Raw genomic sequence first — 15773 nt, 5'->3', positions numbered from 1 at the left:
CATATTTAAACAATAATAAAAGTAAAATATTAAAGTTAATAGATTTACCTTATAAGCCTACAAGCTGTACGGGAAAGACGTACCTAAAGGGTTGATCCCTCACCGAATTACCATATAAATTGACTGACGATTAATCTCTTCTTGATCAACTCACAGAATATCCCAAATCTCCAGATGTAATTTTTTTTTTATCCAACGACAATACACACATCGCCATCTAGCACCAAAGTAAGAGTAGCTTGAGTTATGGCTACTTAGATTACTAATGAATATTTTTTATGAATAAAAAATATAAATAGGTACTTAAATACTTGTAATTTACGGATAAACACCCACATACTGAAAAAATATTCAATTCGACATCCGTAAGGCGCATGGGGCAGCAGTATATTTTATAAGTATTTATGTATATTTTATTAATAAAAATATGTATCGGCTGTCTCAGCCACAACACAAGCTACGTTTACTATTGGACTAAATAGCGATGTTCCTAATGTCGTAGTATATTTTTTTGAATATTCATCACACAAACATTTTGTAGTTGTGGAATTCGTACCCACAGCCCTGGACTCAGAAAGCAGTGTCGCTGCCCACTGCGTCAATCGGCAGTTAATTAGGAATTGCTGTCGATAAGGATAGCAATACTAAATTCAATCTGCCATCTGAATAATCAGATTTAATTCGGCTGTTAGACTTTGATTATTAAATAACAATATTCACAGAAAATTTAAAAGTTTCATTTAACTTAATGGATGGCCGTACACAGGTCAATATTATAGTTGACATTACTGTGTTGGAGTATTAATGGGCATGGGCATGGCGCATGGGCAGCCTTAAGTTTATTCACAAAAGACCATTAGCAAAATTAAAGTAGGTCTAGAAACTTAGAATCAAGAAGATTTTTCTTTTTGTGATAGTATTTATTTTGATCATTGCATTGATAATTTTATTTAGTACGGATTAGAGTGTATATGTAACGAGACCACTTTTTTTTAAATTCCCGCTGAATCGGTTCCTCCTTTTATAAGGATCGGATTAGAGCGTGTTAGCAACAAAGACTACCTTCTTACATATCTTGCTGAACCGGTTCCTGGGTGCTATTCCGGAAGACCCCTTTTATCGGATTATGGTGTTAGTGTATAGGCTCTTTTTTATAAATCCAACAGAGCCGGTTTCTGGGTGCTTTTCAGAAATAATAATATATTTCATGTTCACCTACGGAATGTACCTATGCGTACCTTCCACCAACATCGGTGCAGTGGTTGATCGGAACGTAATATGCACCAGACGTGGATGGTTTCGAAATGATAGAAAAAATAATGAAATAATAATTTAATTATTATCAACAAAGTAAACAATATTATAAATATCCCAATCTATTATTCTAATTTATAAATAGGAAACTTGTACATTGCACACAATTTATTCATTATTATCTACAGTAATTAGGTAAGGACACTTTCGCTAAGGCTAAAATGTATGCTGACTTCAGTTGCAATTGTTATATTTTATACATCTATGTTCTTGTAAAGTTTTATTTACGACACTAATAAATAGATTTTAGGGTAGCGTTTTGCGCCCGAAATTCTGTTTAACAGTCTGCCTACACATATGTTACATTTCTCAATTTTTATTTTCTTCAGCTAACAATGCATAGTCGGTAGGTATTTCGCAATCAATTTTATTCTAAATGTATTGAAAAAATAGTAATACAATGGACATTGGTAATTACATTCTCGGGTTAATGAAACCTGAGAATAAAGGCGGGTCCATATCTGCGTACACGCACGAACCGCATGCGCTTCGCGCCTCAAATGGACACGATGCATAAACGCTTCATTTAATATTCCACTGTTCGCGTTCACCAGAAGACATCATAACTAGGACGCGAACTTCTCGCCAGCAGTTTCTATGCTATGCTTCTAAGACGAAAACGAACCGGTGTGGACCCGCCTTTAGAGTGTTTTAATTTGTGATTGGTCGTTAATTAAAAGCTTACCGAATTCGTAAGATAAATAATGTGATGAGACAATAAAGACAATGAGTTGGTTGGTTGGTTGGTCAATGAGTTTGTGGTAACCAATAGTATGATCGACGGAATGTAAGCTCAGCCTCACACATATATTTATTAAAAAATATATTCTTTATCTATATCAATCTCAATTACTCAAGGGGTTAATTAAGTTATCCTGACTCATTGCGATCATCGCTATCAAACATAAAATATTATATTGTCGATTCTATATATAAAAAATAGTGATTAAGACTATGTAATAATAATATATTAATATTACTGTGAAACATATAAATGAATTGACTGACAACAAGCTACTACAATAACTTAATTATTTTATAATTACCTACATCATTACATTATATATAATCATGATTTTGATCCCAACGTTATTATGAAGAGTAGAAGCATATTACTTATAGTGATGCCAGTAAATATTTATTTATCACATCATTCATATTGCCTTAAATAAAAATACAACTAAGTATTATGGCAAAAAGGTTCGTGTAGTTAGGTAACATTTAATTTTACGTATTTCAAAACTCTAAAATGTAATGACTACCACTTTTTTTCCATCCCTCAATTTTCATAGATAAGCTTATTTTACTAAATGAAATTCTGAGATCCGAATACCTACTTTTCAAAATTAATAGCATATGTGAAATTTTATGAATGTTCCATTTCTATGCTTACTAAAAAATGTATTATTTGATTTTATAAAAAAATATTATGTGAACTTTACATATGGGTTATGCTGGAATATTTCCGTTAACAGGTGAATTGGATTCAGCATAGTGGCTTCTTCTAGGCTTTGGTATGGGATTCGGCGAACTAGTGTCAGGTTTGTCGAACTTTTGACGTATTTCCGACACCGAAAGGCGAGTATTGTCGAATGTTAAATCATCTTCTATTAGAGCAGAGTTAAGCTTGCTTATCTCCCTTTCTAGCTCTCTCGTGGCTTTATCAATTTCTAAAAATTCTTTCTCCGTGCTTGAAATAGAATTATCGATACTCTTTTTTCTTGAATCTTCCTCATAAACTTTACACACTACTCTCTGAGGCTCCTCATTGCTGTTAATGTCAACATTTTTAATTTCGTTCAGATTTATATGATACGCCACGTAACTGCCATCTAAAGTATGTGATAAACTTTTACTCCTTTTGTTTGGTGCTAATGAGTGGAAATCTTCTAAATTACCTCGTCGCAGTCTAATATCGTCTTCATTCACGCTAGAGTTTCTTCTGTACTTCGAAATGTCTATTTTAGAAAATGAGATTTGTGTCGAATCTTCAGTATCGGAATTAAGGTTTGTTTCCTTTGGTTCCTCTAAGTCTTGGGTCTTTACAACTTTTATTTCTTTGGTATTATCAGCATTGGTTGTTTTCGTATCATCCTCAACCACTGCAATAGGTAGTTCAGCCGCTTCGTGATCCACTTTGTGTTCTACAATACATTTTTCTTCATCCTCGACTATTTTCAGTTCAACCTTAAGGTTCAACTCGTCAGCAACATCATCTACACTTGTATCTGGTTTCTTCGTATCATTACTTTCTGTTATGCGTAGTTCCAAATTTTCAGTAACCTGTGGAGATAAAAGATAACTTTATTAACGATAAAAAAATAATTAGGACTTTGGCTTTACTTTCGGGGGGCCGAGTTGGAATCCCAGCACGCACCACTTACTTTTCTTATGTGCGTTTTAAGCAATTAAAATATCAATTGCCTCAACGGTGAAGGAATACATCGTGAGGAAACCTACATGCTTGAGAGTTCTCAATAATGTTCTCAAAGGCGTGTGGAGTCCACCAATCCGATGGATTACGGCTAAACCCTTCTCATTGGGTTTATATGACAATGATGATGGTGCTTGAATGTAGGTCGTGGTGTTAGTCTGAACTTTGGTAATCGTCGACTTGTTAGTTAATGAGGGCATCAATAATTCAGAGGTTTAGAAATCATGGCAAGATGTATTAATAAACATTCGTAAGCTAGCCACTAACCGAGTCATCAGCATTTGATGCTGAAGGAGGTTCCGGAGCTCGTTTTTTCTTCCGTCGTGAAGCTCGTACAGGCGGTATGGGTGCTTCTTCGAAAGGGTTTGCACTTTCAATACTTAGCCGCGATCCAGTAATGTCACTTCGTGCCATACGTGGTGTTACACTGAAAATATTAATAGCATAAGGTTAGTATTTAATATTTTTTTTAGTAAAGGATCATCATTGTCATTGTCTGCCTCATCATAATCGACTGATTATCGGGCCAATAAAGGCATCGGGTCACCTCTTAGAAAGAAAAGTGTTTAGACTCTAGTCCACTACGCTGGTCAAGTGCGGATTGGTAGCCTTCAAACGCGCTTGAGAATATTATGGAAAACTCTAAGGCCTTACCTTAAGAAACCTTAAAAGTAAGTGATATAATTAAAATAGTTGCTTATATGAAAAAGTGGCATTTAACCGAAAAGTTAGAGATGCGTGCCGCTCCTGCATTGGGGGTAGTCTTAATGAAATGCATTAGAATGTCGAGTTACTATATTATTTCAATATAGGAATAGTATTGAAATAGGTGTGAGTCTCGTGAAGAGCTTACTGTAGAAATTATCCTATGAAGTAAGGTCTATCGGATCCTATAGGTGAAGCGGTGCTAGCCCAGTGGGTAGGATTTCTACTTCACTTTCGGGGGGTTGAGTTAGAATCCCAGCCTCCCCTTTAACTTTTCTAAGTTACGTGCGTTTTATGCGATTAAAATATCACTTGCTCCAACGGCGAAGGAAAACATCGTGAGGAAACCTGTATATCTGAGAGTTCTCCATAGATAAGCAATGTTATCAAAGGTGTGTGAAGTCCGCCGGTCCGCACTGGGCCAGCGTGGTGGACTACGGCCCTTCTCATTGTGGGAGGAGACCCACAGGGGTAATGGGTTGATATGATGATGATGATTGAAATAGGTATTGTTTTAGTGGGTAGTTTAACGCATTGGCATAATTTGCTTGTCATATAATTTGACCCAAAAAATTAAAAGTAAGCTTTGCTTAATCGAGCTACTGTAAAACAAACTGGATTGTTAACTATTCACGCGTGACTCAAAAAATGCTTTATTGATCGTAGTTATTAGGTAGTGTGCCATGTTTGTCATACACATCTAATAGGTGTTAAAATAAGGAGTTACTATTGTTTAAATACAGAAATTTTTGTGCTAGGTAGCAAACAAGGGTGTCGGTATATTTTGTTCTGGTGTGAATGCATTATTTGTTGTCGCCTATTGTCCATTATATTCTAACAGTGTGGGTTATGTATCACCAGCTCTACAACAAAAGTTCTTTGTTTGTCTTATTTGCATGTCTTAAAGTTTTATTTCCTCACAACAACGAATGCGCAATGTTATTGTAATAACTGGACGCACCTCTGGGCGTTTAAATTAGGCGATAATTTGTTGAAGATTTTCAGAAATGAAATTCGGAACTCTTGAACAGCCTACACCAATTCTCTTAGTATAAAATAATAAAAATGGAACCGATATTTGCGACTCGTAAAAAGAGTAGCATTAAGTTTATTCTGTTTAAACACTATTTGTGTTTCTGTACCCAAAAACTTCATTTCGTCAAGGTTCAAAGAGTGTCCGCATAAAATAAGAAACCTGGAATTTATCTCATCAGACAACCATTATTTCTTATTAGACAACCAATGAAAAGCAATATCACCGATTTATACTTTAAAATTAAAAGCTTAAGGCGAATTTTTAAAAACTTGTTAAAGATCATTTTTTGTCTAAATCTTCGGAACTTTAACATGCCTATTCCCTTTTGTTTTGTTTGGGGTTTGACAATTTTGTATATATTTAGGTATATCTAGGTATATATTGTTAGTTTATATATGCAAATATAGATTTTTATTTATATGCACAACCTTCCTCTCTTCTTGAGCTTTGTTTAACGCCTTTGGTTGCCTGGAACAGATCGCTATGTAGCAATAAGGCCGCCAAATTTATGTTATGTGGTGTACAATAAAAGTGTATTCATTCATTCATCCATTCGACTTTACATATTTTGTTTCCAATCGAGTCATAGAAAAAAGGCGCTAAAAAGCAGACCTTTTTCTGTTAGATTTTGTATTTGGAGTTGGGACTATTTATCTTGTGCATATAGGTACCTATATCTTGTTTATATTGTTCATAATGTTCGATGACATTTAGTGTTTGTTCATTGCACCTTCCTATATCATGTACTTTTGCGTAATGTCTGCTTCTATCCAATTGAAAAAAATAGTTACCAAGGCGAATTGCCGTCTTGCGAGCTGCGCAGGCGCTCTTGGAAGCGCGAACGTGGTAGAGGCGTGACGGATCCCCCGTACACATACTCGTAGCGGTCTGCACGCTCCGGCGAGCCGACCGTGCTGCGGACTCCAGATCCACCTGATGAGTCTGTAAATTTAGGATCAAAATTTAATGGGAGTTATGCTACATCTGCGGTACGGTGTTCTTGAGCGATGATAGCCTAGTGGTGATGTCTTCGTTGACTTTCGGGGGTTTCAAACCCCGCACCTCTAACTGTTCTAAGTGATGTGCGTTTTAAGCGTCAAATATCAAGCATATACCTATATATTGAGGAAACTTGCATGTTTCCATAATGTTCCCAAAGGCGTTCCAAGTCTACCAATCTGCATTGGGCCAGCGAGGTAGACTATGGCCTAAACCCATTCTCGTACTGGGAGGAGATCGGCTCGGAGACCTAGTGGTCTCGTTCTGGGGTCGTCGTACGTTCTGGGGTTACCACAGAACGTACACTTTTTTTTTTTTTTTTATTAACGATAGGCCAGCGTTTGACGACAATCATGCCCGTTAGAAAGCAATGATGAGGTCTAGGTTGGAGCACGCTTGCCTAGAAAAAGCCGATTCACTCTAGCCTTGAAGGTACTTAAATTATACGTGGCAGGAAACACAGTTACCGGGAGGGCGTTCCACATACTGCACTACACATCCACATACTGTACACTGCTGAAAACTGCTGTAGAGGAAAATCCAGGCAATGTCAACCATATTTACAGTAGCACCAAGGACCGTTCAACTTTTTTATAGACAGACAGATGGGAACTGGGAAGTGATGATGTCTAAAATTATAGTGGGTATAACCTGTTAGTGGTATGCAACTATGTCAGTTTTATTAAACCCGAACCCCTAAACGGTTTCTTCGCGGCATCGGTTTGGTACACTTACTGGTAAAACGCTTGGCTGCAAGGCCTTGTCGGTATTCGATAGGGTCTGGGTGGTTAGCTACCGCCGAAGCTATACCGGGCCAGAACATAGACAATACAGAAATTGTAAATATACTCATATTATATTATATACTGGAGCTCGAACCAGGGACCTCCCAATTGTAAGACCACATAGCTCACCACTGCTCCAGAGAGTTCGAGTTCTAAATGAGTTTTTCTAATATATTATATTATGTTACCTATATAGGTACGATTAGAATTACCACTGGTATTTGACATCAACATTGATATAATTGTCTCAATTTTTATCTCTTCTTATTCTTGACCACCTTTGTATTGGCAGGTATTGACCCAATGACGGTGACGACTACATTTTAATCTTTGGCAGTTGGGTTAAAACATTACCAAAACTGTCAATTTTCACAATAAAAAAAAAACATCGAATTGCTAGGAAATAGGCATCTTTATGTTCCCGTTCTGATGAAGGGCGTGGTTGCCGGATCATCCTACGCCTCAGGTAGATGGACACAGGGCGGCAGTTTTTAGGACGTAGTCCTTGCATGCTCTGCGAAGTGATGCTTCTATGGCTGATGGCTTTCCACTTAATAAAAGGTGGACCATCTGCTTGAGCCGTGAATTATCCCTACTAATATTATAAATGCCAATGTAAGTTTGTTTGTTACGCTTCCACGCAAAAATTACTTAACCGATCCTCATGAAACTTTGTACACATATTCTTGGGAGTGTTAGAAGTAATATAGGATACTTTTTATCCCGACATTAAGCTCGGTTCCTTTGGGAGAGGAGATGAAAGTGCTTTGATATTTTACACCAAAACTCCGACAAATTATAACCGATTTAAATAATTATTTTTGTCCTATAGAGGTTAGAATATGTGTTTAATTTATCGGACAGCAGCAAACCCCTCATTCAAGGCTTAGCGGTACTGAATACTTTATTTTTTTTTAGAACTGCAACTAAATTTAATGCCACATGAAAAAACAAAATCAAACGCAGACGAAGTAGCGGGCAACAGCTAGTGTAAAATAAATTTGTTAGTATTTATAGCATGAAAACTTACATTGCAAAGCTCTTCTGTATACGATAGGACTGTTCTCTCCGTTAACGTTAGTATGCTTATTGCCCCTTGACGATGGCTGCTCACCTTTCTTGCCTTTTCTCATAAACGATCGCAAAGACCTGAAACAAAAGTAAATACATAGTTTATATACTGAATTCAGTGGGAAGTGTAAAATAATAGTGTATATTATGAAATCTATAGAAAATTATACTCCTTACGAATATAGCTTCATTGTACGTAAGGTATTTTATAAAGAAGGTACCTATCAGTAAGTGTTATTTTATCTACCTACCCTACTTATCCGTACTTAAAATAATTATTTATTACTATAACCTGTTTAACTATTTATTAACTATAGCGAAGAAAATGAGTAGGTACCTACTGTAAGTTATACTTATTCAAAAGGAAATTTTAAAAAATATACATTACATATTTTTCCACAGAATTAAGAACATACAGATACCTGCGACACCACTAATATTGAAGCATCAAAAACCACTCCACTTTAGTACGGTTTCTCAAACAAACGTTTAGTAACTTCATACAATTTAGCAGTTGTCATGAATTATTTTACCTCTAATGTTCTTAACGTTTGCAATAAAATGGGAAAATGGGAAAAAGTTTGTGAGCTATCAACATTCCGCGGATGTAAAGTGAGACGTGCGCGGGCCGTTTTCACTGTTTTTGGACACAATAATGGCTGAATAAGGATTCTGTATATTCTTAATTCAATGTATTTTTCATTTTATAAATTTAAAATGCATATAAAAATTGATCTGAACCTGCGACTTTCTAGCAATTATTTTTTCTATAAATTTATGTAATTTTTTTATAAATGTAAATATTTTTCATTGGAAAGAAGGCAGGTAGAAGAACGTTCTGAAACACTTATAATCTTCTTCTTCTATTTCTTCTTGACCTTATCCTATGTTATGCTCACATAAAGTGGGATAAGGGGGTGAGCGCAAATTTTCTTTTTTAAACTGGATGTTTCAGTTTTGGCATATTTTTTACCTGTCAGGCTCTGTGTGTGAAGGTGAAACTGAATTTTTACAAAATCAAAAGAAGGTATTTATTTTTCCATACAAACGAATTGAAAACATTCTAAATGTTCACTTATGGCAACCCTATTGAAGATAATAGAGCGACACTCGCATAGTTTCTACGCGACGCGTACATAATACAGTGAAAGGAGTCACTTGGTTTTATTTTTGCATGTGATGCATGTGTGGCTGTATCTGATATCTATCAGCACTAAAACACTATTAGGTTTCGGTTTCCCAGAAAAATTTCAGAGAAAATATGTAATCTTCCTCTAAAGCCTGAGAAGTATTATTTCGGTTTTTATTGACACGTTGTATATTAAAAGATGAACGTTTATTTTGGGGTGTCCAGATTCGTTAAAATATATTCGCATTTGCTTTTATATTATGATTCCTAAGGTGATTTTGGACCTAAGAATGCATAAGTTTCAAGAATATTTTAAAACACATTTATTACAGCGAGGTTACTAATAGATGAACTTCTTAATGACAAGGTGGCTTGGAAGCATCCTGCTTCGCTTTCATCTCTCACAAGATAGAAAAATGAATGTTAAAATGTAAAATGTAAATCGTTGATGTTGGAAAAGAGCAACTGCTGAGTTTCTTCTCGGTAGAATCTGCCTTCCGAACTGGTGGTAGAGTCACTACAAACAGACAGACTTGCCGTTTCAAAAGTGCTTATATAAGGCCTACTTGAAATAAATGAATTTTTAAATTTCGAAAAAAAAAAGTGCTAGATACTAAAATCTATCTCTAAGGGAAAGAAAAGCGTAAAACTTTTAACATTTTGTAAGCAAACAACATCGCGTCCAATAAAAATTCAAATACCAAATGTTTAATATCGTTAGTATCTACTACCCCCACTGACACTCCACATATACTACCTATTATTATAAATTGCTATCATATTTGTTGAATTATTACTCACTTATTACTCTTTTAGTATACGAGAACGGATGTCTGTGGGAGCAATAGGTAACAAGGTACTAACAAAAGTAAGCAGTTTAGTGCACTTGATTCCACTTAAGCGAACACAATAATTTATTGTGCGGTGAGCCCGACACAGCTGGTTAACCGACCATTAGGTATTTTAGGGTTCCGAAAAAATACCCACACGTATAAAACGCTACATGTTCCCCGCGGTGTATATTGAAAATAATAAGCCCGAATTAAGGATTTAAAGTATTTGTAAAAAATATTGCCAGTATTTATATTGTCGGTAATGTTGACTGTGTGCGGGCAAACGTAACATACTTTGGTATTCTTTACTAGGATTTACACGTGCCGAAAGCTCGCCATGAGACGTCGGCACGATGGTTCCTCCTGCGAGGACATCGGCTCGGTTCGACGTTAATCTGATTGATGGTGGACTTTTAGACTAATCATTGTTTAGTCCGAACGCCCCCGTGACCGTGATAAGGGTCCACGCGGCGGAAACCTTAACCCATAGACCCCTACCGCGCCTACGTTCCGGAAATCGTAATATTATTTTTTTAATAAGTACATCTCCTAAACTGTAACCAAATAATATAAAGGGCAAGGTTTATATACAGATGATTGTCTTGTTAAAATAGTGATAACCGTTTTCACTAACGACGACCAAGGCACTGCCTGAATAAGTAGCACCTAAGCTAAGGAGATTTCGAAGCATTCAACAACCGTTCACCCATAGTTGTCACCTAAGAGTTGGTCAAACGTTTTTTTTCCATAGACATCGAATAAGTCTAATAAATCATTAGGTAGGTATAGCGTGAACGGGCATGACTCTATACATTTTGTAAGGATTATTATTCTATGCATAGAAATTACGATTAAGAATATAGGTATAAATTGGAAATAAATTGACTATAAATTGGATAGAAATTGACAGTAAATGCGTTATTGTGGCTTATTTATAACTTGGTTTCATTTTTTATTAAGTATCACTCTGGAATAACCTAAGCAAAACCAAAAAAATTAAATTATCGGGGCATAAATAACTGTCCTTTTACAATTACAAGTGCTTTTGTAGGTATTTTACTACGAGCGAGGTAATTCCGTGTTGTGAATAAATTAGCATTTGCGGCACGAACCTTATAAAAATAAACAGGTAGGTATTTCTGCCAACTCATTTGTGGTTGGTAGGTTGGTAGGTATAGGTATGCTTATAAAACCTGACAAAGTAAATCTGGGAAGTGGGTAGGTTTATTTGGTACCTAATTGAGTTATTTTCTGATTCGGTATCTAATCTGTGATTAATATCTTTGAAAAATACTTTATACTTGAAAGTCACGGGAAAATTGCCATTCTTTATCGGTAAACGCAGCGTTGGTAGACCCCGGATTACCTACATGAAATTAATTTTCGAACTTATGTCTGTTTCACGAAGATTTTGGAAGATATAATACTTCAGAGGCTTTAAAGGTACATTATTTTCCGTCTGTGAAACCGAAATGCTAATAGTTTTTGTTGTAAACCATTGCCATAGTTTTTATTAAAAGTCATCGGATACAGTCCTAACATACCTACCTAACATGTAAAAGTAAAATCAAGTTACTCCTGGCACTTTATTAGGCGCGTAGTGACTTTATACACGTTTCGGTCTTTTATCCTCAATAAGGTTGTCATAAGTAAACACTTAGAATGTTTTGAATTAGTGTGTATGGAAAAATTAATATGCTTCCATATTAATATTTATCATATTTCATATTATGTTTACAGGGTGATTTCTTATGAAATATACACTTATGCAGCCTTCAACAGTATTTCCTAATTCCGTTACACGTCTTTATTTAGTAGGTACCAAGTAGGTAAGCGACATAAATATAAAGAAGGAGAAATACACAAAAAATAAAACATAATACCTACTAAAAATACCTAATAATATTTAACCAAAAACTATAAGTTTATAATACTTTTACAAAATGTAAATGTAAGTGTAATATTTCTAATAATTACCTACTTGTTATATAACCTTGTATTTATATTCAAAGAAGTTTTCTAGAATCAAGAAATTTCAAGATAGTGTTTTATTAAGAGGCTTCAGTCATTTTTACTTTTATAATTAAGAAATAATTTAACGGTTTTTCAATGCAGTTGAAGCATAGACAATTTGTCTTAAATGATTTCAACTAAGGTAGGTACAAAAGCCGTCATACAATTATTCGCAGAAGAGAACGATAGTTTCTTAATTAGTGTGCAAGAGGTAGGTATCTACCTACTATCACTATTATTTTAGCAACTTCCTAAATATTGCATCGATTTACTGCTGCGATTCCGTTTTGATTTTATAAAAAAAAAAAAAAACATTTTGATTTTAACATATCATCTTATTTTAATGTCTGTAAATTCTTAAACATATGACTGCTTTACAAATCTCCAACCCCTATTTTATCCTCTCTACACTATTTTCAAGGGAAGTAAACCCCTTTCAGTCGAATACCAAAACAATTGAAGTACATATTCTTCTTCGTAGTCGTGCAAGGCAGAGCCGTCGTGGCTGAGATGCTATACATGGCGTCAGGTGGCATTCGATTTACATCGCACCGCTCCCCGCAATAGATTTTATTTTTTTATTTTTTTCGCTCTACATTTTTATTTTTGACAAATCACAAAAGCTAGTTCTTTCGCAATGAGTCATCGATTTGCACTGACCGAGCCACGCAATATTAAATAGGTATGATATGTTAAAGACTACTTTAATTTTTATATTTAAATCAACTTTATTTTTGTCCGTCATGACCGGATTCGATTTCAGAACGTTGACCACTAAAAAGCAGTAAAATGCTACGTGGCCGCTCCTTGCATATTTCCACCTTTTTATTTTATCGAAAACCGTAGTGCAAATAATTCAAGAAAATTTTACTTAAAACCGTAACAGTGTTCATCCGTTTAGGCAGAAACATGGTTGTTTGAACCTCATTTTTAAATAGGTATAAACTGATTCAACATATTCTTTATCTTTAAAAAAAAAAGAGTCGATAGCGTGTGTGATGCTGATGATTACCGATTTTCTTAGCGCGAATGTTGGTTATGTTGGTACCTACATTTTATAGCTATTGGAATAGTACAAGAAACTATTAAACGATTAGCTCATCCGTCCCACACGACAGATAGTTATAGCTGTAAACAAGTGCACGCGTATGTTTGACATTAAATCTTCTAGGTCGTGCAGATAAAACGAGATTTGACCCGATCTTGAACCTACGTGGCGGGCAAGCTACTATACTATACCTAAAATGGTCGTGATAATTCCATACCAAAATACCTACCAATATTATATATGCAAAAGTGTCTGTTTGTTTGTTACATATGATCAGCTAAACCACTAAATGGGTGTAACTTGGCACATACATTGCTTAAAGAAGCCGCTTGCTGAAGATAGACAGGATACCTTTTGTTACGGAAAACATTTCCACGGAATTTATCAATAGCTTTTATGCGAAAGAGATAACAATAAATAAATAAATAAATGAACATGCAACCGGAATAAATAATTTGTGTACCTGATACCTGTGAACACGTATTTTTTATCCCGGGAAAATAAACGGTTTCCGCGGGTTTCAGAAACGAACAAAACTATTGCGACCGCAGTCATGGGCAACTGATGGTTAAGTATAAATAATGCACTAATAACACTGTTCAACGCCCCCCCCCCCCCCCGATGTCGTCGAGCCCTGGGGCTCTTCTCATGGCGAGCTTTCGCGCTCGCCCCACTCCCCCGGTGACGCCGTAGCAACCCCTCAGGTGGTTTTCGGCAAGTGTCCTTCCGAAAAATGAAAAAAATGACTGTTCAACGTTTACTTTTGTTCTTGTATGGTTTTCTTTATCTTTCCACTGCACGCCCACTGCACGTCCACTGCTTGACATAGATCATTTAAAGGTTTTTACCGTATAGGATCTCTAACGTTTACACCTTTTGTCCATCGGGCGAAGCTTCTATTGATGTGGAATTCTACCATCGCTCGCGCTAGGACCAATATCCACCAACATATATTCCTTTTCCAGAACCACTTCAGCTTCGCAAGTCGCTAAGCTGCTGCTGTACTCCGAGCTATCCATCTCCCGTAAATGTCATATCTTAGGGCATCCACATACTCAGCTTACGCCTAACTTCCCCAGGGCTAAAAAATCGATGATAGCAATGATAAGTAAAATATAGAAAAATCGGCACTGAAGTTGCTGTCAAGCATAAACCTCTCGTGATTTTATGTAGATAACTACGTGCAATTAAAGTCGAATGCAATAGAAGCTCTTATAGCCAAGTGGATAAGGCTTTTGGCTTACCTATGGAGGGAACTAGTTTGATCCCACGCACGCACCTCTAACTTTTCGGAGTTATGAGCGTTTTAAGCCAGTAAATATTACTATAACTAACATTGTACAGGCACGAACGACTCGGAGAGCCACTTTCAGTGCGGACACGTAAGACTTTACAAACTGTAATTAGTTAGTGAATACAAACTTAACTAAACATATTAAAGTATAAGCCCCAAAGTGCCCTAAATTAAGTACGAATGTGTTACTTATCGGTTTGTGCACTAGCATCGAGCGAGGTTAAGACCTTCGGAAAATAGGTAGTGTTAATGAACGCTGCTGTGCAAACAATCATGGCATCCACATGACCTAGATTGTGTATTCTTGTTAATTTTATCACAATTTTCTTTAAGATGATTCATATTATATCTCTTATCAACAGTGATATCATTCTTTCAGCAACACGCATTTGCATAGATTACTTGATGGTTAACACAAAGTTTAGGGGAAAATTTTACTTTAGAGTACCTAAGCGATGACTTATAATCAACGACTTTTATAACGATGCTTGCAATCTATATCCTTATCCTTACTAATATTATAAATGTGAATGTAAGTTTGTTTGTTATACTTTCACGCAAAAACTACTTAACCGATACTCATGAAATTTTGTACACATATTCTTGGAAGTGTTAGAAGTAATATAAGATACTTTTTATCCCGACATTAAGCTCGGTTCCTTTGGGAGAGGGGATAAAACAAACAGGGGGACAAAGGGGACAAATTATAACCGATTTAAATAATTATTTTTGTACTATAGAGGTTATAATATGTGTCTGATTTTGTCCAAACTATGGTTGGAAATAGAGGACAGAACTCCTCAGCGGACAGCAGCAAACCCCTCAGTCAAGGCTTAGCGATAGTGAGTACTTTAATTTTTTTAGAACTACAACTAAATTTAATGCCACATCAAAAAACAAAATCAAACGCAGACGAAGTCGCGGGCAATGCCTGTTTTCACTAATGACGAATAAGTCAATGCCTAAATAAGTTACACCTTATCTCAGCACGGCTAGCATGGACTGGAGACAATTATATCCCCGGGGAAAGGATATCAATTTATCTTCTCTCACAGCTTTATCAACTCTCAGAGCACTGGCTCACAAGTGGTAATAATGCCCAAATAATACAT

At 35.9% G+C, this 15773-nt stretch overlaps 1 protein-coding gene across 1 annotated transcript in view; it reads right to left on the bottom strand.

Moving 5' to 3' along the window:
• Nucleotides 1–1317: 1317 nt before the first annotated feature.
• Nucleotides 1318–15773, bottom strand: part of LOC120627993 — a 29124-nt gene continuing 14668 nt past the window's right edge. Inside the window, exons 2-5 of the mRNA XM_039896155.1 lie at nucleotides 8304–8422; nucleotides 6281–6431; nucleotides 4016–4175; nucleotides 1318–3597 (exon numbers count right to left, since the gene is read on the bottom strand). Coding sequence (XP_039752089.1) covers nucleotides 2764–3597; nucleotides 4016–4175; nucleotides 6281–6431; nucleotides 8304–8422 — 1264 coding nt within the window. The 3' untranslated portion in view covers nucleotides 1318–2763. The remainder of the gene's footprint in view (nucleotides 3598–4015; nucleotides 4176–6280; nucleotides 6432–8303; nucleotides 8423–15773) is intronic.

Source organism: Pararge aegeria, chromosome 2 (genome assembly GCF_905163445.1).
Source record: "Pararge aegeria chromosome 2, ilParAegt1.1, whole genome shotgun sequence".
NCBI lineage: Eukaryota > Metazoa > Arthropoda > Insecta > Lepidoptera > Nymphalidae > Pararge > Pararge aegeria.
Note: the sequence above shows the minus strand (reverse complement) of the source record. Positions and strands in the feature narration are given on the sequence as shown.